Here is a 26,153-nt window from a genome sequence, read left to right on the forward strand (position 1 = left end):
GTAAGCTTGCCACTTTGCTGTTCTGTTTTTGCATTCGTTAACGTTGCACACTCGTTCAGTTGTTCGGTTATGAAGAACATCGCACGCTGAAAAATGCTCTAATCAAACGTGATTGTTTAATCAAATACGGTGGGAAACAACTCCCCAGAGAGTTATGATTTCTCCCAGAGCCTTAAGAGCCGATGCTTAACGCTGGCGATTTGAGTTGTTTTGCTGATCTGTTGTTGAGAACATTTCTGTGGATGATGGTTTATGTGATTCTCTATTTGGTTGTGCATTTTTCGGCCTTATGTTTCCAATGCTAATATCACGTTAAGTACTTTGGAAGGTTTTAGGACTTACGAGACATACATAACAGACGGAAAGCACAACTTTGCCTATTACAGAAGATCTGTAAGTGAAGTAATGTTTATTGAGTTTAGCTAAACTGAACTTCTTTCCTTTTAAGCTTAAGTTTATTTCACATTACGAAAGTATGATTCAATGGTGGAATGGTAGAGGGTTCGCTGATCAGGTTGAGGCTACCGAACGACGCAAGAGTAGAACATGGTGCAGAAGTAGAACACGCCGCTTTGCGCCGCTATCGTGACGGCATGACTTCACACTGGCAACAATGTAATTGCCACCGGACACCGACCAGTGACTCACCAGCGGCACAGCACCAACAACGTGACACGTTCGATGGCAGAATGGTAATCGGACGCGTCGACGCAGTTGCCTCTGCGATCGGGGTACCCAAGAATCGGCACGCCAGCACCCATTCCCACCGCTTGTTCTTTCTCCAACTCGATAATGTGGTGCCTTCGTTCGCTATCGGGTGATGCTGCGTTGCATCCGGGCCCAAGGACGCCGATGATCCGGCAACCATAACGGAAGAGAGGCGATGCAATGGTGCGCCATTATGCCGATCATTTCGTGCGAAATCGGAAATGATAGCTCCCGAATCAAATACCACCGTACGGTATATCCTTGGCTCTTAGGACACGTCATCAGCGTAAGGCCAATGAATCACTGGGCTTCTTGCGAAAACTGGAACTTCTGTGTTTCCTCTGGATTAACTTTTCCTCGCAGCGGACGGATTACTTATTTGTGCGTCTAATTTTCTCCGGCGTCAGCAGGTTTTATTCAAAGTTGACCTTTGCTTGGGTACATCCTTTCCAATGGTGTATAAAGCCATCGTGTATGCCACCTAACGGCATATGGAAATGCAAAATGGCCGTCGCTTTATATGCCTTGCACAGAACGAAAGAAACAAGAAGCAAATGGCGTGCTGCTGCTTAAAATCGGCATTAGAAGGCGTAAGTGTACAATCTCAGTGGGGAAAACCACTAGAACAAACAAGGAGGTCAAACCCTGATTCGAACTCTCTAAGAAGAAGTCTAAGAAAGAAATAATTAGTAAATGAAATAACATTGTTGCAAAGCAAAATTGTTCAAACGCCTTGTCTTGCCCAGGGTTGGAGGCTAAAACGAATCAATTGCGTATGGCGATTATCGGATAGGGGAATTGGGGTTTTATGTCACAGTAACTGAGTGGCTTAGAGTGTCCTGTTTTGCATACAAACGCACCAAAAATAAAAATTATACGTCAAACCAAAAATTTCTCATAGAACGATATAGCTCAAATAGGTCAAGATATCTTAAGTCACTTGCCGATGTCAATATGCGGAAGGGAATCATTGCACCCTGGACTCCCCCCTGTCGACAGAACTGGACACCGCATGATTTCCTAGAAATCAATTTCCAACGCTCAAGAGGTTTTTTTCCCCCTTCCCGAACGTTATCACATGGACACGATTAATTTCTTCATGTAAATTTCAATTGAAAGTAGATTGTCGAACGTTGCCTACAAATCGAAAAGTATTACAAATATTCTATTTTGGATTGAAAACCAAAAGCAGCAAATGCTATCGTCTGTGGGAAACGTTAAGAATAGTCACACGAAGGACCAAACTTTCTCATTTCGCAGGCACTAAACCGATACTAACACGATTTGCTTTAACTCAACAATTTTACAAATATTCTGCAACGAATAAATTAGACTTGCTTAACAGAAAAGGAAACGGTAAAGGTAAAGATGAAAGCGTCGTAAAACGAAGGGTAGAAACGAATAAATTGTACCTCAACAATGGTCTTGAAATAAAATTTAAAAAAAAAACAAACAGGTAGATAACATTATTACGAAAGTCGTAAAAACACGAAAGTGTTCCTAATTTCCTAATACATTCCTTTCGGGAATCCCCCGTCACCGCATCCACAACCTGGTAGAAATTATTCGTTTGCGCTTTGTGGATTCCATTGTGGGCTATGTTTGAACTAGTTTTCACATAAATGAAGATTATCACGTATCTTCTTTTACTGTTATGGCTTCTAGTTTTCTCACCCTATGTAGTGGATATTTCGCGAGATATACGGGTTTTATTTTCTTGTATACTAGCACTCCGGTAAGGGCCAATATGGAGAGAAAAGGTTGAACAATTGAATGTCGAATTATTCTTAAAAAAACACATCATTGATTAACGCTAGGAACGCGCGACTGATGATAACGTCAGAGGAGTTCCTGGAAAAGCTCGATCCTCCGCCGCCGCCGCCGCCGCAGCGTCGGGCAGCCAAAAAGGAGATCATTAGCGTGGCGGTTCCCAACCAAAAACATGCCAATCGCATTTAATCGTCCCCGGCGTTGTTCCTGGAACGGCGCACCGGGTGTTGGTTGGCGTGGATGGATAGGTTATCGGTTCTAGGGAGGGAACTGCTGGGGGAGATTGCGCCCGCCGAGATGCCGTTCCGTGCGGATCGCAGGCCATCGCAGCATATATAATTTATGCTGCACAAGCATAGGCCGCGGTGCACACGCACAACCGTTATACCACGCGCTGTGTGCGACAGGGTGTTGGTGGTGGTGTGCGCCGTCGGTTGTACCCCGCACACGCCTATATGATTCGCCCCGGTTGCGCTGGGAAGCCTTCATTCGATCGCCGACCAGCAGCTCGAACGGTCGGACACAGGATCGGTCCGTTTGTGAAACCCTCCACAAACCGAACAGTATACGAGGCACGGAGGGCGCGGAACCTTTCCGTGCAGCAGTCGTGTCCCTTTTTTATGTGCAAAAAAAGAGAGAGCGCAAAAAAAAAACATAAAACAAACACCTGTGGAAAAGTGTGTGTAACGGTGAAAGTGTTGTGTTTCGGCTACTTTTTCCCAAGCGCTTAGCTGCGTGTGGCTTACCTTCAAAAACCTCAATGGTGGTGGGTTTTGGTGAAGATAAAGAAACAGCAAAGATCCACACAGCAACAGAGAAAAACGCGTTCTTACCACGCAATCCGCGTCGCGCAGTTTACACAGCAGGGCCCACCGGTTTTCGCTTGGTTTTTTTTTTCGCGAAGCAGCCAGCAGCCATTTTTGTTTGTGTGTGTTTCTTGGTGTATCTTTCTCCGCAGACGCACAGTGGTAGCAAACGCGCACCCCATTAGGTGACAAAACGGCTGGCAGACGCTAATTCGTCCCAATTGGTGGTAAGCTTGGTGATAATTTCGTTCCCTTCCTACGGTTTATTTGTGGTTGTGTGTGATTGTGCTCGTTGCGTAGAACTTAATGCACCGCAGGGGACGACAAAGCCAGCGGTGCATTCCACCACCAGCCGCACACACCCCAGGGTGTAGGTGTGGCGACGACGACGACGACGGCGGCGGCGGCGGTCAATCAACCATCATCCCTCGAACCCTGATTCAATAGGCAGACACACTTCATCAACAAGCAGCAAACAACCGTCGCACCGCACTATCATCATCACCAACCATGTGTGCCGGATCTGGCGAAGGATCAGCGGCGATGGCGTGGAGCAAACAGGCCCGAACTGTGGCCAACCGATCGCCAGCCCGGTGGCTTCCGGCCGCGCTGCTACTTCTCGTGCTGGGTGCCCCGTCGGCAACGATACAGGAGGGCGAATCGGCGGGCGTGATCGGCCTGGTGGCCGAGATAGCGATAAAGATTGTGCCACGCATCGCCGCCGCCATGGAGGACGCGAACGTTACGCTGCCGTTCGTGATGAACGAGAACAAGCTGATTCTGAAGCGGCTCAACGACCTTTCGCTTCAGCTGATGGACGGCCAGGCATCGGTAAGATCTTGGAGGCTGGCCATTGCCACAGCCAAAGAACTGACCACCAGAGACACCCCTGGGTTATGAATTTTTCCTTTCATCTGCAGCTACTTTCACGAGATTCCGTTAAGTCAGCTCTTCCAAAGGTTCTGTTTCGATCCTTGTAGCCGGCTTCCGTTCAATCGCTAGCACATCTAGCTTGAAGAATCTTTGCAAAATCATATGCGTTTTTGGATAAAACACACACATTTCTGACTATTTCATTTTATGTCACGCTAACTAGCGGGCTAGACGAGAGCGTATTTGTTTTATCAGCTAGGATTAACGTAAAAAGCAGGACACATTTTTTGCAGCGCAAATCCTTCCCAACTTTCTAACTTTGAAACTGCTTGTTTTAGCAAATAACCATCACGCTTTACTTGACGATCGGCCACCCATTAACCTTCGCTTTCACACGCAGATGGTGGCCAACATTCAACACTACACGGCTGAGGTGGTACACATGTCGAGCGTCCAAAATCGCTTCATCGAGCGCATCGAAACCCTGTACGCCCTGATCGGGATCATCGCGCGCCGGGAGCGAACCATGAACGCGCTACTGCTGGCCACCGATCCGCACGAGCCGCTCACCCTCACCCAGTTCGCGTTGGCCACGGTTGACATGAGCAACGGGGACAGCGTCGTCGAGCTGATGCACCGTATCGAGACGCTCGTGCTGGGCGACCATCTGATATCGCTTCCGGTTGAAAAGCAGAACATTTTCGTCCAGCTCAGTGAGGTAGGTAGGGCAGTGGCCTCTGGCGGGGAAAGCCGGACAACATACAATTTCATGGGGCGTTTACAGGGTTGTTAATTATAGTGAGACAAGAAGACGGACGTCATAGCCTTGAGCAAAGATCACCACGGAGCTTCGATAAGTCGTCTCCTTGCCTACGTTTGACAAAGTTTGAAAAAAAGGTTTGTGTGCCAAGAATGGCAATAATGATACTGGTATGCAACGACGTTGTATGCTCGATTAAGGATGCTCTCGTTTTAACGTGGCCTTGAGGTGTATATTTATAGAAACCCATTCTCCATTAACCTTAATCCTGCAATGGCTCTGTACTATCTCACATTCAGTGGCCCTACATATCTGATGAATATCTTTTCCACTTTGGTTAATCTACTCACAAAGCAAATGAACATTTTATATTTAAAAAATGTATCTTTGGAAACAGGGAAGTAAACACTGCACCATAACAAAGGGCATCAATAGGGGAGGCGGCGCGTGCGCTTCTACCGAATGGCCTTTAATAACTGTTCCGTGAGAATTTATTTTTCCATAGCGATTTAGGGGAAAAAAGGCTGATGCATTGTGCTTACGATTGTACTTTTAATTGCAGGTTGCGGTTTAGCCAATGGCAAGGCCGGAATCTTTTAATTACGGCAACATGCTGTGGTTTGCTGGAAGCTGGAAAAGGTTTGGGCCCGCATGAAGGCGCCTTCCATCGGGCAAAAGTACGCAAGTTCGGCGAAACCCGAGCGCGTTTGGTTCTAATACCACAGTAGCTGATGTTGGCCGAGCGCGATTGAATTAAATTTTGCCGAAACGGCATTTCTAATGTCAAACGGACCTCATATTGCAACAAACAACCCCGTAACTTAAATCGAAAGATGGCTGATCCGATTTGGCTGCAGTAAAGTTGCACACCACACGATGGAACATAAATGTTTACCAAACGGGGCACATAAAAATCTGTTTGTTAAACACACTATGCGCGTCGTGGGGACATTTTGCTCGGCGGAACCAAAATGTGCACGGTAAGCGAAGCGACAATGTGCGTTTGAAACGGTCTGTATAGAAGCGGGGAATGACTATAACAAAAATGAAAAAAAACAGCAGCATTATTGTCCACCACACCCCCGGGGGTTGGTCGTATGGCAATACGATCCCCGCAGCACATAATCGGAACATACAACAACGCTCTTTTTCCCCCTGCCCCTGACGATCAGATTCCTACTAAAGGGGTTGCAATAATTCACAACTGCTCTCAAACACTGTGAGCTATTTCCCTAACGACGCCAATATTGCACGCGTTTTGTTTGCGATAAAAAGAAGTAAGATAAAATGCAACAATGTTTAACAAGAGTTCGATATTAGACGCTAGACAAGCAAGAAATGTGCTAAGCCGCAGTGAACATGAGTTATTGCCCGTTGTGAAAGCATGCACGTTCGAACTAAATAATCCGACTAACATACAACAGTCGCACATAGCTGAACTAGAAAAAAAAATAGAATGGGACCGAGTGTTGTTGTTTGAATTTTCTTAATTATATAATGTTCGAAAGAGAAAAGAACATAATAATGAAATGTTGAAAACAAACAATATACATTTATCAGCGTGACACGTTGGACTTATATGGGTTCCAGGTTACCGTACCCATATAAGTAATGCCAGCCACATCGTTACTTTGTTCTGTACAGAACCCTTACTGCAGTTTTTGGATATGCAGTTATGAAAATGGTTTACATTTTTTGATCAACCAGGCACAGTTGGAAGTCCGGCCAGAAAACCATAGTTGGATCGAAAATATCCGATGGCTCGACACACTGGGTGCCATTGTATGGGCACCAATATAGTTTGCGGGCGTTCACATTTCAGCCTTCGCTGGACCGGAGCCGAGACCAGCACACGCGAGGCTTGCCATCGATCACGCGCACCCGCATCCACGTCAGGCCCGCGCGGACCAACACGCTCGCTCGTCCGTTTCCCGTTTTTTTTTCTGAGTCTGTTGATCTCACTCGCTCTCTCTCTTTTACACTCCAGCCTGCTTTACGGCGCCGTTGACAAGGATGACAAGTTCGGTATTTCGTTCGCCGTGTCGCGCGTTCGCGGTTCAGGGCTAGGAACACCGTCGTCCGGTGGCCATTCGCAGAGTGGTAGCGGGCGAGTTAGTACGCGTTGTTTGTGCCTTGTCTCGGTGGTGTCACGAAAACCGTGTAGTGTTTGAGGAGGAAGGGAAGAAGAAAAACAGAACCCCTTCGGTTGTACCTGGTGGTCGGTAACTTTTACCACACCCTTGGGTAAAATCGCGCAAATAAAGCAGGGTAGGGTAGTGATTCAGTGAGCGTGAGACGAACGCGCAAACATTTCGGCTACCTCCGTAAATGTCGCGCCATTATGGAATTCATTGTTAAAGAGCCGTGTGGCCACAGCGTTGCCAATTATGAATGAACCGAGAAGCGTGTGTGCGAGATCGACGACCACGTGCGGGGATGGTGTTCGTGTCTTTCGGGTGATCATACCGAACAACAAACAACCGAACGATCAAACCATCAGAGCACGGCTTGGATGGAACAAGCCACTGTTCAGATGCTCATCGCACAACTCCACTACCCGGTCGTCATGCCGAACGTGTGTATTGGTAGACAGTGTTTGCTGATGGCGTCGGTAGAATTTTCGATGATCATCATAAATTCGAATGCCTCCAACCGACCGTACAGCAAACGTCACACTAGCGCGCGGAACGGAAGTGCACCGAGCGGAAGCGAGTACCACAGTACACGCGATACACGATCTGTAAAGCACTGAAAGGGCGATGGGAAAAACCCACCAGTTCCTTCCGTCCCGCACACCGCAAGAGATATCAGGGCCTTATGGCTTCAACGCCTGACCACTGAGTAGAAGAAACCAGAAACAAAACCGCAAACTACTGCACCGTCATCAAGTAGATTGTTGAAAATGAAATTAAATATAGAAACAAGAACGAGAACGGGACTTCGTCCTAATCTGGCCAACAGTTTGAAGTTCATATTAGCTGAATTTCATATTCTTTTCGCCGCATGCTTGATACACAGTCATACGGCCAACCTAATGCAACTCTACTGCCCCGTTATCCGGTAGCAGCTTCATTACATTCGAAGCCTACTCGATTTGATCTGATTTTACTATGGATTTTAACAAACGTTGTTGTAACCATTAATCGTTGCTGTGCCATTTAGTATTAAAGTATGAAAGATGTAACCGTTCCTTTGGTTTTATGGTATTATCTGACACCGAGTGAGGGTCGCTTGCCGATAACGTGAACCGCATACCCTGCACACTTCCCCTCAGTTGTGATCGCTTGTCCCCTTATTATTCCACCGTTCATCTGTTCCTCGCTACTACCAACAGAGTTATACGGGCCACCTTCCACCGTCCAGCCGAGAGTTTAATTGAAAAAGTGGCCAAACAACTCAATGGTGGCGTCCTGCCATCCCCCTGTTTGTCAGCAGCGTGCTGTTTACATAGGCAGCATCTACGACAGCACACCCACACTAGGACCGCCAGCTGACGTCAGCTCTCTGGGAATTGACCAGATGCGTTACTTTCGGTCGATCTTGACCCTCCCGGCATACGCACGCGAACGATGCCATTCGATGAGTCATGGCTGGAACAAAGCAACCACATCGAGCTTTCTTTATCCGTACACATACGCTTCTTTTATCGTGCGTTGCTCACTTACTCTTACTTTCTTGCAGCCGTAGCATCCGGTGACGAAGGTATGACCGAGCAACTACGCACCAATAGCACTTTTATCAACCACATTACGCTGCATCGCACGGTGTCTATCAAACGGACATTAACTCTCGCCGAGTGTTTGCCAACCACACAAAAGGAACGTTGACATTCAACCATCCCTTTTTGATTCCTGTTTTGGGCTCACCACGTGCTTCCGCATCGACTGACCGTTGCTGAACCTAGCCTTAATGCTACCTTAACGACGGTGCCAGTAGGAAGTAATTGCACGAATGAGACAAAGGGATAACAAGCTAGAGCCATTCCATAGTCCATTACCGGAAGGACCCATCGACGTGTAGAATGTCTATCTGTGCTGCTATAAGCAGCAACTGGTGCATTCCAATGCAAATTAAAAGCTATGGAATACAGTGTCAAACATGGTTGGTAAGAGTGAATCGATCGTCGTGCCATAATACACAACGTGCACTCCAGAAAAACGAATCTACTGGATAAGCAAAGCGTTAGCAAATCTCACACACCAGGAATAATGCATGTCATGCTATGTAGATGTCGCCGATTTGATTGATATTTTGTCTTCAACTAATACGGGAGGGACGAGTACGTAGCATTCGATTGGAAAACAGGGTCAAAGCGTTGTTGGGAATTATTGCTAAATGGAGGTCACAAAGTGGATGACCGCTACACCGCAAATCGATAGCCTTGTTTACACTGCCATCGTTGCCGTTGTGGCTCCAAGTTCCAGTACCTTTTCGCACACTGCATCAAACTCAAGTCCTTATCGATATACTAAATCGGTCGTGGCACACAAGTGTGTCTATATTCCATCCTCCCATGCATATAACGTGATATGATTTGTTTTTCTAAAAGTAAAATAAAAAAAAACATTCCCATTAGAAGGACAGAATGATTAGTTTCAGGAAATAATGTTTTTTTCACACCAATGGGTGGAATGAGCGGATTAAGGTTACATCAACCTTCTATACATACATATAACAGCGATGGACGACTGTGGTCGGTCATATTTGTCTCTGCACTTCTGCCACGATGGACTTTTTTCCATCGAGATCTAGTTTGCACGCCAACATGAAACCTGTAACACGCTCGGATTGGATCATTCTCTTGAGCGGTCGGTAGTTGTTGTTAGGTAGTGGTAATGGTAAATCGTTAGCTTTCTGCTGCTGCACAGCTGAACGTAGGGCTTCCCTCATTAGGGAGTATATTGTTGTAAAAATGTATGGCAAAAACGGGTGATCGTAAAAGTGTCGTTATATTCGCTCATCACATTTTATTAGTTCCCCCCGGTTGCCGTGTACCAAAGTTGTGTTGTCAGGTGAAAGGCGCCAGTATGGTCGCGGCCTTCCTCGGTGTGTGTTAGATACGGAAAACGAAAAAGAAGAACCTAAGTGTGTGCGCGTATGCGAATGTGTACCAAATCAGGCGCAACGAAAATTGCAGACAATATGGCGGCGTGGCGAGTGGTGGCCGCCGTTGCGGTGGTGGTAATGGTGGCCGCTGCCCTCTCGGATGGGGTCGCTGCCAAGCAGTTGCCCGGGGCAAGCCGGATCGATGTGCTGCGCCAAAGCTACCTCCAGCAGGAAGCGCTCTCCTGGATGATCGTCAACCAGATGGACAAGGTAGCGAACCAGCTGCACGAGGACACGGCCCGCCAGCGGGCGGTCGTGCTGAGCGAGCTGTTCGAGAACTACCTGCGCTTCGCCGCCGACAGCCGGCTGGCACCGGAGGACCGGGGCGACTACCGGCTACTCGGCCGCCAGCCCGAGTGGGCCCAGCTCGAGCAGAACTTTCTCAACGTCAACAAGCTGTACGGCGTGGTGTACGCGTTTCTGTACGAGCAGCGCGACCAGCTGGCCAAGCGAGCGAACCAAACGGACGTCAGCAACGAGGTTAGCGGTGCCGTACACGACGACATCAGCGATCTGCACCTGCACATCGTTGACCTCGCTGAGACGATACTGTTCGACAAGCGCTTCCCGATCGCGAAACAGCTCGAGCAGATCTACAACATCATGGTCGTCCAGGCCGTCTACTACCGCGCGAGTCTGGTACGCTCACCACATCACTATAAGGCTCTATCCTGGAGGTGTAACCACCATCATCATCGTTGTCACGTTGTCGTTGCTCCTGGGGGGAGGGGATGATTATGTCCCTGGCGAAACTCGCCACCATCGCAGGACCGTTTACTGATCTCGTTCTCGTTCGTTCGTTTGCTTCTCTCCCCCGCAGACTGCGAGCTCCGCCATGTGCGGCTTTGGACTGTCGCCCCAGCAGATGATCTACAGCTTGTACGAGTCGGTCGCCCTCACCGAGCTCAAAGGCTACATCATGATGCAGTTCTCCTACATGCTGCTGAAAACCCAGGGCAAAGGTACGTGATTTCCACTAGAGTGTTCAAAAGCGAAAACCAAATGCCAACGATATGAAGTAAATAACTGTAGTGTAAATAACACTATTCCCGATCGGTGCCAAGGCATTCCCATTGGAATCATTTAAATTCTGTCAAGCTATTTCACCATCGTCGGTAGCAACAAGTGGTTGAGGTTTTGTTTTGCTTTTTATATCAAAAACAATTTCTGCATGTTGGTGGGTGTTAAGTTAATTTAGTTGCAGTGGATCAAAGTTGCTAATTGTTTGGCCTTGCAGGAAACTTTACGGTGGAGTCGGAAGAGCGCAAGCTTGAGATGAAGACGCGCCTGAACCGCACGCAGGATCTGCTCCAGCGCGTGATGCAGCAAACCCGGAGCGACTACTGGCGGTGCGACCCGGAGCAGGGTGCACACCGGGAGAACGAAACGTACGTGCAGGTGACGCGCCTGCTGCAGGGCTACATCGAGAACGAGGTGGACATGAACACGGACAAAACGTGCTGGGAGTCGTGCTCCCATTACCAGTACGGGCACGAGCAGCACCAGTGCTACAAGGAGCTGTACTGCGCGAAGCAGCCCAAGTGTGCCGGTCGCATCTACGAGTGCGAGTTCATCGATTCGGATATGACGATCTGCCCGGCGGCGCCGGGAAGCCAGCGGCGCTACGAGTACATCGAGTACGAGAACGGTGAGCTGCGGGGGCGGAAGCTGAGCTACTGTCCGTACGGCACGACGCAGGTGCAGTCGTGGTGGCGCTGGCTGTTCTGGCACTGCAGCTACTGCTTCTGCCTGTGCGACGACGCCGGACGCCACTCGGATCGCTACGTCAGCCTGCGCCAGTCGGTCTCGGACATTGCGAACAACAGGTGCGTGCAGATTTGCATGAGCCGCGAGGAGAGCTATGCTTACACTCGTGTTCTTTCTCTTCCGCAGAGTCGTCACCGGATTGCGCTTCGTCAAGGCCAAACAGGTGATCCATCTGATCGTGCAGCAGGGTCGGCTGATGCCGGGCGGGGAGATTCAGAACGACACGATCGAGTGGGTCACGCCCGCACGGTTCAGTCCCCTGGATCGTGGCATCCGCAGCGAGAAAGACTACCACACGCTCACGTACGAAAAGCGTGCCATCGATCTCGACGACATCCGCGTCAGCGCCGGGTACGTGCTGACGGGAGTGCGCTTCCGGCTGCTCGGTTCGCACCTCAACCTCGAAATCCGCATGACGGAGATGAACTTCACCTCCGGCACGCTGATCGACCTGGACAAAAGCATCTGGATCGGAAACGACGACACCGAGCGGTAAGAACAGCCTTTCGCGACGTCCCTCTCTCCTAACCACCAACTAAACGCTATTTTTTTAACTTTCCTTCTTCCGCAGCACCGAGATTGCGATGAAGTACAAAGACATTCCGACGCGCGCGACGGGCAAATCGGTCCCGGTGTCGCGCACCGGCCAGTTTCTGCGCTTCGGCCCAACCGGTGGTCGGGCCGATGCACACCAAACCACCATCCCGTTCATGGACGCGCAGCCCGTCTACACCATTCGACCGGGCCCACTGTCCGGTGCCGGCCTGCTCTACAAGAGCGTGCCGAACTTCGGTGGGTATATCGCGCCGAAGCTGTTCAGCTACGATTTCGGTCCGCACATCCAGACGCCCGCCGACGACTGGTTCGCGGCCGAGCAGCTTAAGCGGTCCGAGCTGGAGGAACGGTCCAACTTCGGCTAGGTAGCCGGGCCGTACCCGACCGAACAACTGCCACCTTCTCAACGAAACGAAAATCATTACTGTAGAGAAACTGCATAGGGTAGAAAAGGAAAATAATACCATAATGCCGGTATGCAAACCGAAAAGTTACACTAGGTGGAAAACAATTGTGGAAAAAGAACAGGATTGGATAAACAACATATAATAGTACCATAATGGCGGTTTCCAAAAGGCACCCGAAAAGTAAAATTAGTCGAAAAACAGGCAACATATGCTCAAATCAGTAATTGAAAAAAACACCCCCTCTCGTCAAGGCTCGTCGGTGAACTATAAAAACAAAGGTTCACACTGGTTTGCGTGTAGTTTATAGGGTTAGAGAACCAACTTACAAAACGAGACTTTCAACAACTTGCGCCTTTGTTCGCACAGCAAAACATACAGTGCAGCGACTGGTCAGATAAATTAAATCATGTTGATTGCAAGATGCGAAGTGAGCAATTTACATTGAATAAATCACGTGACGTGAGGGGTATCGAACCGAATGCATAGATCAAAGCCGATAGTCGATTATGCACGCAACTCGCGTGAGTAAGCTAGCTTTCCTAAACATTATTACCATATGCAAAACGAGGGTGTTGACAGCAAATCATTGCGAATAAACAACTATCCTACATACAACTGAACCCTTCGTGTGAACGCCATCAGGCCCTGCCTTTCACCGAGCTCACTGTGACAATCTGTGTCACCCCTCCGCACGCAAAAGGTGCCCCCCAAAGGGTTTGTGCGAGGAGTGTTCTAATCCGCTGTGTATTTGCAAATCTCGTCCCACCTCGTATCGATTCGCTCGCGTTGTGATTAGTCTCGTAAACACTTACCTGCACGCGCAGCGGATGCATCATCAGCCGCGGCAGCAGATCGGCCGACGGAAGGATGTCGTTCAGCGTCATGCCCATCGTCTTCACGCCCTGACAGATGAATGCGGCCAAGTAGCGATGGAGCGGGAAATGGAACGATGCACGCGACATTTCATCCTGCGGGAGGGCCAACATTGGAAAGAACAAAACCAAAGGCGTTATTAACATGGTGTGGACGCATTGCCGGTAAGTGAAATTTCCCCCAGCACAGTCATGCAAATCGAAAAATGACACTTTTCTGTTTACCTAATAAAAATGAAATAAAATTCCCATGCTTCTTATTTCGCTTTGCCGCAGAATCACTAATCAATCCTTTTTTCTTTGGTTTAGTTTAGCTGAGCGGAGGTGGGTTGGTAACATTCCATTGTTTTCAAACTTAACTTTTAAAAAATACACTGCAACATTCAGCTCTAACTTAGCTACTGGTTCTAGTGCCACTTTTCAGGCGTTCTGTTTATAAAGTTACTGTTGATTACATCGCAAGAAGTAAATCTACGGAAGCAGAGTTTGTGATACACATCGGTGCTATTAATCTGACTATATTAAAACACGATTAATTGATCTGTGCTAGAAGTTAAATTCGTATCGAAAACATGGTGGCACCTTTTTTCCCTCAAGAATGATTTTTAAACCTGCTTGTTGCTTTTTTCCCATTCTTCTCATATCTGCCAAAGAAACTCAGTTAACCTCTATTTCTGCTTCACCAATCAATGAACCCGTTTGCCCTATAGCAAGTACCTTTTCAAACTTCGGATGCTGGTAGAAGTTGACCGCGTCGAGCCAGTCCTGCAGATAGTTGACGCAGTACATCATGATCTTCTTGGCGAGCGGTCCGTGGGACGGGTCGCGTAGGTGCGAGATGATGGACCACATCGGGTAGGCGCTGGCCTCGAGCTCGCAGCTGAACGCTGCGTAGTAGGAACTGGACTCGTACTCTACATGGCTGATGATTTCCCGAATGTTAACGTTCATTCCTGCGGCAAAAAAAAAATGGGAGTGGAGGAAAGCGTGGTGAGTGGGTGATGAAAAGTTGTGGTGAGGGGAGGGTGAGAGGGCGCTTACCTTGCAGCATCGATAGGAACTGGAACCACATGTCGATCAGGTCGTCGTCCTTGAGGAAGACGAGCGCGACCGATTCGTGCGACAGCACGTTGTTGAAGTCGGACACGAGCGGCCAGTAGCAGTGCTCCTTCATGACGCGCTCGGCACAGTCGACCACGTAGTGGAAGTTGCGCACCGGGTTGTGCAGCGTGTGCGGCGTCAGGATCTTGGACATCATCTGACGGAGGCTGATGATCATCACGTGCAGCAGCGACAGCTCCTCGACCATCTTGAGCGCGAGGCTCTCGTTGGAGAAGAGCTGCACGCTCATGTGCACCACCCGGTTGCTGAGCGTGTCCGGGTCGTTCGACATCTCCAGCACGCTCGGGATGCGGCAGTAGTGCATGACGAACGTGCGCGTCAGGTGCTCCTTGTAGTCCTGGTCGGGCAGCATGTTGAGCAGGAAGCACACGACCTGCTGCTGGAACTCGTACTTGAACGTCCAGAAGATGAACTCCTCCAGCAGCGTCTCGTGCACGATCGTGCGCCCGAGCGCCGGCAGATGACGGTAGTCGTGCGGTGGCTCCGGCGACGGAAACTTGCGCAGCGCCTCCTCGTACAGCCGCCGGCTCTCCTCCAGGTAGATGCCGTACTGCGCGGACGGGTAGGGGCGCTCCTGCAGCCGCCGGTACACGCCCCGATCGATCAGCGTCTTGGTCATGACGCGCCGCATCAGCTCGCCCATGTTGTTGAACTCCATCAGCATGCTGCAGTAGTCGTTGCACAGCTCCGCCGTGCGCCGGCAGTCCGCCGAGTTGTGGAAGATCGCACTGAACTCGCGGAAGTGCAGCAGCATGCGCAGGATCAGCCGGGGCATCATTGCCTCCGCCACCAGCATCAGGTCATCCGGCACCGGCGCCTTGTTCTGGCAGTTGTTGATGCCGTGGTCGCTGCAGAAGCCCTCCGCCTTCATCACCGACGTGTCGCCGCAGTCGCAGGCCCCGCCGGCCTGCGAGAGGAACATGTTGAAATCGTGGTTCTCGTGGTTGCCCCGCTTGAAGCAGTCGCGGCAGATCGACATGCACGGCGAGATGCCGCACGTCCGGCACCGGTACGCGACCACATGCGGTATCCACACCAGGCCGCACTTGGCGTGGTTGTCGTAGGCTCGCACTGAAACGATAGAACAAGCATTATACGTTGGAGAAATCACTTGCATATCACGACGGACGCAACAGACACCACCAAACATTTCCTACTTCAGCTGTCGTATCTTTTTCGGTAGCAATACATTCCCTCCCTCCCGGACCCGCTTTACCGGAACAAAACAAAAGATACAATAAAAACTACCCACACTAAACCACATCCTAATCATCACCCGTATCAAAATATCCGATCGATCTTTCTTTGCTGATATTCACTCTTAGCACGGACGTCGATCGAATCTAACTCGATGGTAACTTGATTCAATCAAAGCCCGTCCTGATGCAGAATAAATTTTTAAACAAACGAAACCTGACAGTATGCAAGTTTATTAACTATGCTTTCGGGTAAGTATGGCATTGTCAATGATCGGTGGCTGCACTTGCCGATGCCACATCTTCCATGAGCCGGATCGCGATAGGATTGAGCAGTTGGCAGGGCTCGTCGCATCTTCCCATTAGCTGCCAACACCGGTAAAAACTACCTCGTACAGGTTTTAAATAATAACGCATTAAAAAAACACATGTAAGTTCAGAGAGTGCCTTTTTATTAATTCTTTTTTGTATTACTTCAGCTCGATTGTAGAATGTATTTAAAAATTACTCACACATTCATGAAAGAAAATCATTAAGATGCTTGAAAACATAGAAGAATAAGCAAAGTAAAATTAATTACTTGGAGGCTGCAATACGGAGACTTTTAAGTGTTGATTTGTTTTTGCATTCTCGGAAAAGTATTTCTCTCTTTTCCGTTTTCTTTTGTACCTTTCCTCCCGCTGTTTTCTTCGCTTTGCTTTTCAAACGATCATCCTTTTCGGCCTTCACTTGCTTGTGTGAAGCTGTGGAGCAATAATCTTCCTCTGTCTTAACAGTCACGAGTCCTTTTGGCATGTCGGCCAGCTCGACTTGTTTCTTCTTCTTCGAATCTGAATTGGTCAGCATGCGTGGTTTCATGTCTGCCTTTTTGGTTGGCTTCATATCTGTCGTTTTCTTTTGTACCTTTCCTCCCGCTGTTTTCTTCGCTTTGCTTTTCAAACGATCATCCTTTTCGGCCTTCACTTGCTTGTGTGAAGCTGTGGAGCAATAATCTTCCTCTGTCTTAACAGTCACGAGTCCTTTTGGCATGTCGGCCAGCTCGACTTGTTTCTTCTTCTTCGAATCTGAATTGGTCTGCACGCGTGGTTTCATGTCTGCCTTTTTGGTTAGTTTCATGTCTGTCTGCTTTACGGTTCTGAACATCGGGAACGCCTGAAATTAAGAATTTTACAACCGCTGTTAGTAACACGCAAGATCTTCAATTGTCGCTTTTAAGGAAAACTCCTATAAAAGAATTAGGAAATACTTACTCGCTTAAGTTCTTACACGGATGTTCTACGGCGGAAACCAAAATGAAGTGTGCCTGTCACCGGTCTAGAGCTGTCAGATAACGTCCCGTGTTACGCAGGGTAGGGTAAAAGGACCAATTTTGGCCCACTTGGGGAAGGGTTACCACAAAAGAAATCGTTGCATGCAAATTGTACCGATCAATAATGGTAAACTTGGTATGATAATGTAGAGTAGCTATCTCAGCATGCATTAAAATTCATATTTTTTAGTTTATTTGATGTTTTCACTGAAAAATTATCAATTTCCGAACACATTTTTTGTCGCTATTTTGGCCCGCTTTGCTTCTATTTTGGCCCACCTGTGTACCAGTTTTGGCCCACCTGAAAAATGCCTTTTTTATGTGTTTTATGGTTTTAATAATCTTTATAATAATTTAGAATGTGCTAATAACTCTTACTTTTGTTAAATAAGTAAGATAAAATGTTTAATTTGATATTTTAATTTCCACTTTTTTGCAAGATCATCGGATTTTCGTTTAGACAATTTCTGACAGCCAGCTGTCAGTGTCAGAATGCATACAAATTTCGTTTCAATCGAAACCAGATTTCCTTGCATCTATTTTGGCCCACTTTTGCATCGAAATTAAAATTATTTCGATGGTCAAGGTGATGGTTTCGATCTCAAGGTGGGCGAACTATCTTTTTGAAAAAGAGACAGCTCCGTAGTTTTAAGCAATTTTCTCGAAAAATATTGATGCAATCGCCTCGAAATTTGGTAATTAACAAGAATAAATTGACCTCAACACTAAAAAAATGTTAGGGGGCATTTTTATTTGAAATCATTGAAATAATTGATCTTCTTTCTAGTGGGCCAAAATTACATACGTGGGCCAAAATATCCTCACTCAGCCTAATCTACTACGAATGGGTATACGTTTTTTGCGCGTATAGTCAGAAATAGGTATTATAAACGCACAGTCACGTCAAAAGCGTTCTCTTTTGAGGTGTACCGCAAGTGTTAAGAGAATTGTTTTACACTTCTTTTCAGAAGTCGTTTTACGCCTAGATTGCATAGGAAATCTGAGGCAAAAGAAGGGGTAAAAGTATTCTGAAAAGAAGAGCGGGCAGTTCTGAAGAGAATTCTTTTACCTCAAAATAACACAAAAATTTTTCGTTGGGCAAACAATGCATAGTTTAGGTTGGATCAAAGCATTAAGTCCACATTCATATTTATCCTTTCTAACTTATGCTAGATATGCTTTAAAATTAAATTATATCTATTGCCTGTCTTTTTACACCGTATTTCGACCACAATTTTGTTTGCGTATTAAATATGTGTTAAATTGCGTTTAACACGTTAAGCGCTACGTCGGTCCCGTGGAGCCGACAGTGTTCTTTCCCGTAAGCCGGCGTCGGTCTGCTCGGACCGACAGAGCCCGTTAGGTAGGTCGGCGTTTCTACGAATCGCTGGCAGAACGGAAAGCAGTGCAATTTGTGCAACGCGCTTAACGTGTTAAAATACCATCGTGATTTGTCTCAATTGGGGACACTCTAGCCACTTGTTACATCAATTTCAGGGCAAACAATAATTTTTATGTAACGATTTATGCCATATATCCAATAATTTTAGAATATTTAGATAAATATCCCACACAAATAAAATGCAAATTACATTATGCACCTTGTGGTGATGAACCCGAGGGTAGGTATATGTAGATGACAGATGTAGATGACAGATGTAGATGACAGATGTAAATCTTGCAAAGTTTCTCTCGGTACTTCCGGTTCCCGCTACAATTACGAAAACCACGGCGTCGGTAGTGCGTGATGGCGATATTCTGTGAACCGCCCAATATCGAGAACTGCCCGATATCTGCCCGAGGCTATGTTTAATCATCCTTTGGCTAATCTTATATTAGTAGGGCCAACAATTTGTCGAAGTGTTGTGTTGTTGTTGAAAGTGCTGCTTAGAATGAGCATATACTTTTAGTTTTGGTTTGGTGGTTTCAATTAGTGTATCTTGTATCTTGTGGCATATATCAGTGACCGTTTTTGTTGTGAATTGGATGGATAACTTTTTTTATGCAGAAGCAAGTGCCTCCGTAGCCGTCAGCACGGTGTGTATGAACGATGTTGGAGTTCGGTATGGACGTCGACCCTGGTTCCTGGTAAGTTTGTTACTTTGCTTTTGCTTTTGGCAGTATTATGAATTTTCCCTTTTCAGTTAGTGTGTCTAGCGTTTTTTTTGTTCGTGCTTTATGAAGCTGAAGTTGGGGATCTGTTTCTCGGCATTTTGTTTTTCTTGTTCTGCTGTTTTGGCTGCAATGACAGTGCATTCGGTTCTGGAGAATACTATTTTCTTGGGACTCTTGGATTAATTGGTCTGCGAGTCTATTTCCAGGATTGGTGGAGTCCGTTTTACTGTGTTTAAATTGGTTGTTGCTATTTTTGTTGTGATAAATTTTCTTTCTGTTACGTTGGTTGGTTTGGTTGCTGTTGCGGCAATGGTTCCGCCTGCTCCGTCGGTTGCTGTGGTTTGAGCCTAGCGGCATTTCAAGCTTTCCATGCGATTTTACACCTGATCATGGCACTATGGAGCGAAAAGATCAAATTGCCGGGATAAAATTCGGAATCAAATGTTTTGCAATTTTTTCATTGTAATCGTGTAATACTATTATGTTACACGAAATTATGATGTTTCTGGACAATCCCGCCAGGTGGCGCTGCAAAAACCACATAAATTTGGACTTTTCTATGGGTGCATTATTTTTTCAATCTTTTTTTTTATATTTACTTAAAGACTTTTTTAGTTTGATGTAAAACAAACTAAATTTACAACAAAATTTTCTTTCAAAATATTGTTATCTGGTAAATAATTGATATTTAAAGCATCTAACGCGGATATAACGTCTCCTAACGAAGAGAAACTATCTGAATATTATGAACTTGTACCATCATCTACTTGGTTTTGAATTGGCAAGGGTCTGTTATGATTTGAGGAGCTGTAATCTACGAACAATGTTTTTACTGCGTCTGGGTATGGGATTTGTTGTATATCTTTCAACGATTTAGCCAGAGATATTGTTGAAATATATGGATCGGATGATTGTAATGCTCTCATAAAAATGTCTTTAATATTTCTCGATACATTTTACAAGCGTGTTCTCTTCTATCCCTTCAGTATATTTTATTTCTACCTTCTGCTGCTTCCTCTCCTTAGGATACCAATGGTGCTGGGGCATTTAAAATTATTTCACCTACATGCGCAAGAACTTTATGGACAGTAGAAGGCATTTTGTACCAATTGTGATGATGTATGTAAAACATGTATGCTTTGCAATATAGAGTAATAGTTTTTGGATTTAAAGGCTGTGAACATTTGATGGCTATTAAAATATTTTGAAACCTTTTTATAAGTTCTGTTTCTATTTGCAAAATATCGCTGAATTTTTCTATGTTTGAAAATGCCCGACGACAAACATTTCCCGTCGTACTATTTCCACCCATTTGCCTTGGTTCATCTACTTTAAAACCAAATTCCTTGTACATCTTTTCCAATACAATTTTTTTTCGATCATTGTACATTTTTTTATAACTTTTAGTAACCTTCCGTTTTTTAAATTCAATTCTGCACGAAATGTGAGGCAAGCATTCGAAAAATCTCATCCAACAGTGCAGTGTAGTGGTATATAAGTCATAAGATAAATTCTCAGGATTTGGAATAAATCCATTTTATAAGTGCACTGTTCATTTCTGTTGGTTTTACACCATATACACAACATGTTTGCGTATACATAGTGTCGGTTAAATATGCAAACATTTTTCCATCAATTCAACTCATGTAAAATGAATAATTTACCGTCACATAACTTGTTTCATTTAGCTGAATTGTATAAGGAACTAACCTAGTTATTTGGCTTTTGATTTCATCTACTGTTTGTATAACTTTTTCTTTTGAATCTTTCGCAAACTTGATCACAAGTGGCCTGCAAGTAGGGGCATCAAGTTTATCCAGATGATATCTGAATTGTCACTAATGAACGAAAGACGGATAGGAGTTTATGCCGATACTAGTAAATCACTGTGTGATGCAGCATTTTCTCCGGAACTATGAAACGGTTGGTTGTAAATGTTGTGTCCACTAGATCCGTCAATGCCCCACGAGCACAATAATACGACGCTTAGTGAATGCCACAAGATCTGCGTTCTGCCTTTTGCATTTCAATTAATCTACACGCAATGTGATTCACCAACTCTTGAAGATTAACTTCAACTTTTACAGGTAAGGGTACAAACAGAAAAAAATGTTAGTTTAGGGTACATTATTAATAGGAATTTTGGGTATAAAAAGATGGGTTTGTGAGCTGTAGAACAAGTAAAAGCGAACTGATACATTCAAAGCAAACCAAACCAAATTTCATTCTTTGCCATTGACTTGGCTTGTCTTTCCCCTTTTATGTGATGTTCAACCACTACCCTGCTTCACATTTTTACGGTACGATCATCGACCTATATTATTGAATGAGAATTTCATATATTTCTTACCACACATGCATATGGCATGATGGAGACGCCTAGTAGGTGATAAACTATAAGCTACACATATAAAGTACAGAATAACGTAAAGATGCGCGCGTATGCGCAAAAAAAACTATCATGTATTGTTACAAAAGATTCTAGACTGTAAGTGGGTATGCATCGTATTACAATCTTTCACAACCCTTAGCGGTGGAAAAAGGTTAAAAACAGAAAATTGAAAAATTATCCAGGAGTTTTTAAAAACAATGCTTTATATTATGTGACATTCAATTTCAATTTACTTAAACTGTCAACAATTTTAAAGCATGATAATATACCTTTCCAAAACTGTACTTGAAATTCGATTTCGGCCATTATTATATGAGTTACAGACCTTCGAAGTTGATGGATTTTTTTCAATTTTACACGCAATATTTTCACAAATCTTGACTTTGACGGGCTGTTTCTCAGAACCTGGAAGAACAGAGGCTCTAGTTTTTGGGTCATTTCTTAGTTTCATCTTGTAGTTTAAGAAAACATATCTCATTTTTCTGAAATCCAAAAATGAATTTTTGATTTTTATCCCGGCTTCGCTCCATCGTGTGTCGGCCAGCTCACCCAAGATTTTGATCATTTGATCATTTTGACGAATCAAAATATCAATGCTTTTTCCGTCCTGAGACTGGCTAGTTGATCTTTTTTTTAAATATTTTTTTACTTTTTTTTTTCTACGGCGTTGGGTGACCGTCCAGCCTCTTTATTATTGTCCGACGACCCTACTTTCTCTTTCTTGTTACAATTGGTGGAGTGCGATGGTTCTGCTCGCTCTTCATCATTTGAACCTTTGTTAAATGGGCCTTCTTCCTCCTCAACGTTAAAATCTTTGCTAATGGATAGCCCTACTTCAAGTTCAATGATCTCAATTATTTGATCACATTTATCGTTTAAATTGCCCTCTGGATTTTTTTTGCAATTGCCTAGACAAATGCTCTCAGGTACTCCCATTGCGTTTTTATTCAGATGCGTAACTGATAAAACGCGCTCATCTATGTCATCCAATAACGCCTTTTTTGCTACTCCACCACCCGTCTTTCATTTCTTTTTTATTGTAGCTCAATTTTCTTTTTGTGTTGTACTTCTTCTCTATCCAAACCTAAAAATAAGTAAATCATAAAAATATATTCAAAGTAACTCATTTGCGAAATGTTTCAAATGCAGACTGCTCAATGTAGTTGCTTCTTTTAATGGAGGACCTATTAAATTGAGCTTCTCCGCAACTTCCAAAAAGTAGCTTTGATTTGTCCTACGACCGCATGCAACGTCAGGATTTTTCTCAATCAATTCAACCAGCATCTTTTGCTGTTGTTTTGTCGTACGAGTGCAGCTAAAAAATATATTTTTAATTAATTAATGATCACACTTGAAAGAAAACACTTTAAATATTTTTTTTTATGCAGTCACACTTGTACTCACTTTTTTTTATCCAGAACTTTAGTTCAATCTACACTTTACACACTTCACAAATAAAAACCGATAATACGGGATACCACTTCGATGAGAAATATTCCACAGACTGCCGAGCGTTACCCTAACCAGGTTCACACGAACCAAATGGAACCAACGCGGAGCACCAACGGTGAATAAAGCTGCTTTTCTAAACTTGTGTGCGTCTTTGGTGTTAATCTTTGTACTTTTCAATTTGTTCGTAGAGCAGGTGTTACAAATCTCAAGCTCCCTCATGGACGGATTTGCGTTATCGACTGGTCTTTTGTCATCGATAACACATCGATCGTCATTGCTGTTGAATAAGCTTATGTGATACCTATAACGATCGTTAACTCAACTGCTCGACAAATTTAATCACAGATGGCAGAGCTCAAACGATTTTATTGACGATTATTTCGACGATCGTCTGTTTGAACGGATGTGATAGGGTTTCACTCAAAACGATCGTTTATGTTTGGCTTAACGATCGTTTACCTTTGACGACTTCTTTCGGAATAGGCCCTTATCTGGCTTATCTCCGAACCAACATACCGCCAAATTTGTTTCTTCCGGTAAAGCCACTGTTGGATTACGGTTGATTAATTTTGCCGCCGTTGCAGCTGCTTCATAGCATCGATTTACCCATCGAAGCATCAATCATCATAGGTCTGACTTTTTCCATCAATGTTCGATTGCAGCGCTCAGCCACTTCGTTTTGCTGAGGTGTACATGCAACGGTGGACTCAACTTTTATATCCTTTTGCTTGTAACATTTCCTTTGCGTTATTGGACCATATTCACCTATTCCTGGTTCAAACTTTACACCTGTTGTCAAATTCTTGCACAAAATTTTCTTCAGCGTCGTGGTTGTCGTACCGAACAGATAGATTGATCCGGTATACGGGATGCAGCTCTCCTGCGTTGACTTCTTAGTATAGGACGGCTGCTCGCATTAGTCTCAGATGTTAAAATATCGGTTGGCACAGGTTCCTGCGGTGAGGCGATATTTCGGAAGATGGTGGAAGGTCCAATGACGCAGATACTGATGACGGTTCCAATTGCCAAGTATCAAGCAGTATATCCAAGGGTAACGGTGGATGGGCCTGTGTAGTGTTCCTACGCTTGTGCGTCGACGTAGTTGGTTAATGTGTCGACGGATGGACTTCCCGTTGGCGGTCCTAACCAGGTACATGAATCGTCCTTGTCGTTCAACCACGGTAGCAGCTATCCACTTCCAATCGTTCAGCCGGTATTCCTTACCGTAGATCAAATCTCCCAGATTCAGCTCTCGAGCTCGTATGCCGGGATTCGGTTGAGCAATTTGTGGAGGCGGCAATAACAGCTCTAGCAGAGTCCTTGGACGCCTGCCCAGCATAATCTCGGCTGGAGACTTCCCTCCGACCAATTGCGCATTTGGGATGGATCTATAGGTCTGCAAGAAGGTGTCCAGGGCTTCTCGCATTGTGAGACCATCAGCGGAAATCTTCCTCACAGCGCGCTTCAAGGTATCGACAAACCTTTCGGCCTGCCCGTTGGACTGCGGATGATACGGCGCTGTTCTATGTGCTCAACCGCAGTTTGCCTACAAACAAATTCAAATTCCGAACTAGTAAACTGTGGGCCGTTATCTGATACAAGCGTTTCCGGGTTGCCAAAACGGGCAAATACGTTTCGAAGAATACTTATCGTCGCCAGGGCTGTTGTGCTGCTAGTTGGGATAACCTCTGGCCACTTGGAGAACGAGTCGATGATCACCAGAAAGCAGCGCGCGAGGCATGCTGGACAACTTGAATTGAGCCGTCGGGATATTAATGACTGATTGTCGCCCCGAAGCCGGCTGATGAGGCGTCGGCAGACACGATGATCTCCTGCCGAGGATCGTAATGTGTTAGCAGAAGATCAGACGCCAATATTGATTTGAAGCTCTCAAAAGCATTTCTGCACTCCGGTGTCCAGCGAAATTCGCCTCCTGCCTTTAACAACTCGTCTAACTGTTCATCTCCACATAGCGAACTCTCCTCCGTCGAACTGTCGAACTCAGTTCCCGCAACAGCTGGGAAACTCGTAGGAAACTGGTAGGAAACTCTTGACAGCACTAGCAAAGCCCCTCGTTCTGACGTTTAATAACTGACGGATTAAGAAGAAGCGAAGAAGACAGAAACAAATGTGTGTCCACTTAGCGAACTCGGGAAACTCGAAACTCCATACAAATTTGACAGGAGTTTCACCAGAGTTTCCTATGAGTTCGCTATGTGGAGATGAACAGTAACGGATAGCGTAACTCTCTCATCCTTGGCACGAATCGACCATAATAGTTAATGACGCCTCAAAACGACCTGACTTCGGTTATATTTGTCGGCTGAGGGAGCATGCGAACAGCATCGACTTTCTGCGGATCCGGCCGTAATCCATGGCTATCTATAATGTGTCCCAAGTATTTAATCTGCTGCATTTTAAAGGAACATTTTTCCGCTCGTAGTGTAAACCCGTAGTTCTGGATGCGCTTCAAAACTTCTTCTACGATTGCATCGTGCACAGACTCGGTCGGGCCTCCGATGATGATGTCGTCCAAGTAAACCGAAACGCCCCGGATGCCGGATAGCACTGTATCCATTAATTGCTGGAATGCTGTAGGTGCAGTTTTGATACCGGGTGGAAGTCGGTTGTACGTATAGAGCCCTCGATGCGTGTTAATAGTCAAAAACTGACGGTATTGGGGATCAATCTCTACTTGCAAGAAGGCATCTGAAAGGTTTATCTTGCTGAATACCTTGCTGTTTGCTAGCCGGGCAAATATATCCTCCGGTACTGGTAACGAGTAGTCGCGAGGGTATAACGCATCATTTAATCCCGTAGAGTAGTCGCCGCAAATTCGTACATGACCATTGGCTTTGCGCACGACCACTACCGGAGCTGCCCATTCTGAGGTAGTTACTGGGGTAATTATATTCATCTGCTGGAGTCGGTCAAGCTCTCGAC

General features: G+C 45.7%; 2 protein-coding genes across 2 annotated transcripts in view; one reads left to right on the forward strand and one right to left on the reverse strand.

The window, feature by feature from the left end:
• Positions 1-26,153, reverse strand: part of LOC131290653 (E3 ubiquitin-protein ligase Ubr3) — a 46,800-nt gene that overhangs the window by 8,935 nt on the left and 11,712 nt on the right. The window contains 3 exon segments of the mRNA XM_058319816.1: positions 13,565-13,720; positions 14,342-14,577; positions 14,666-15,817. Coding sequence (XP_058175799.1) covers positions 13,565-13,720; positions 14,342-14,577; positions 14,666-15,817 — 1,544 coding nt within the window.
• On the forward strand, positions 10,060-12,710 carry LOC131290390 (uncharacterized). The gene is made up of 5 exons (XM_058319545.1): positions 10,060-10,662; positions 10,844-10,985; positions 11,261-11,849; positions 11,917-12,282; positions 12,362-12,710. Exons 1-5 carry the CDS (start codon positions 10,060-10,062, stop codon positions 12,708-12,710), a joined length of 2,049 nt encoding a protein of 682 aa, XP_058175528.1.

The sequence above is a fragment of the Anopheles ziemanni genome, chromosome X, assembly GCF_943734765.1.
Source record: "Anopheles ziemanni chromosome X, idAnoZiCoDA_A2_x.2, whole genome shotgun sequence".
In the NCBI taxonomy this organism is placed as follows: Eukaryota; Metazoa; Arthropoda; class Insecta; order Diptera; family Culicidae; genus Anopheles; species Anopheles ziemanni.

What these genes read in the sequence shown, in the direction of transcription:
- LOC131290390 (XM_058319545.1), top strand. Translation starts at nt 10,060, where the DNA reads ATGGCGGCGTGGCGAGTGGTGGCCGCCGTTGCGGTGGTGGTAATGGTG. An exon ending in GCTGAAAACCCAGGGCAAAG is followed by an intron (nt 10,986 to 11,260) that starts GTACGTGATTTC and finishes TTGGCCTTGCAG; the next exon opens with GAAACTTTACGGTGGAGTCG. An exon ending in GGAAACGACGACACCGAGCG is followed by an intron (nt 12,283 to 12,361) that starts GTAAGAACAGCC and finishes CTTCTTCCGCAG; the next exon opens with CACCGAGATTGCGATGAAGT.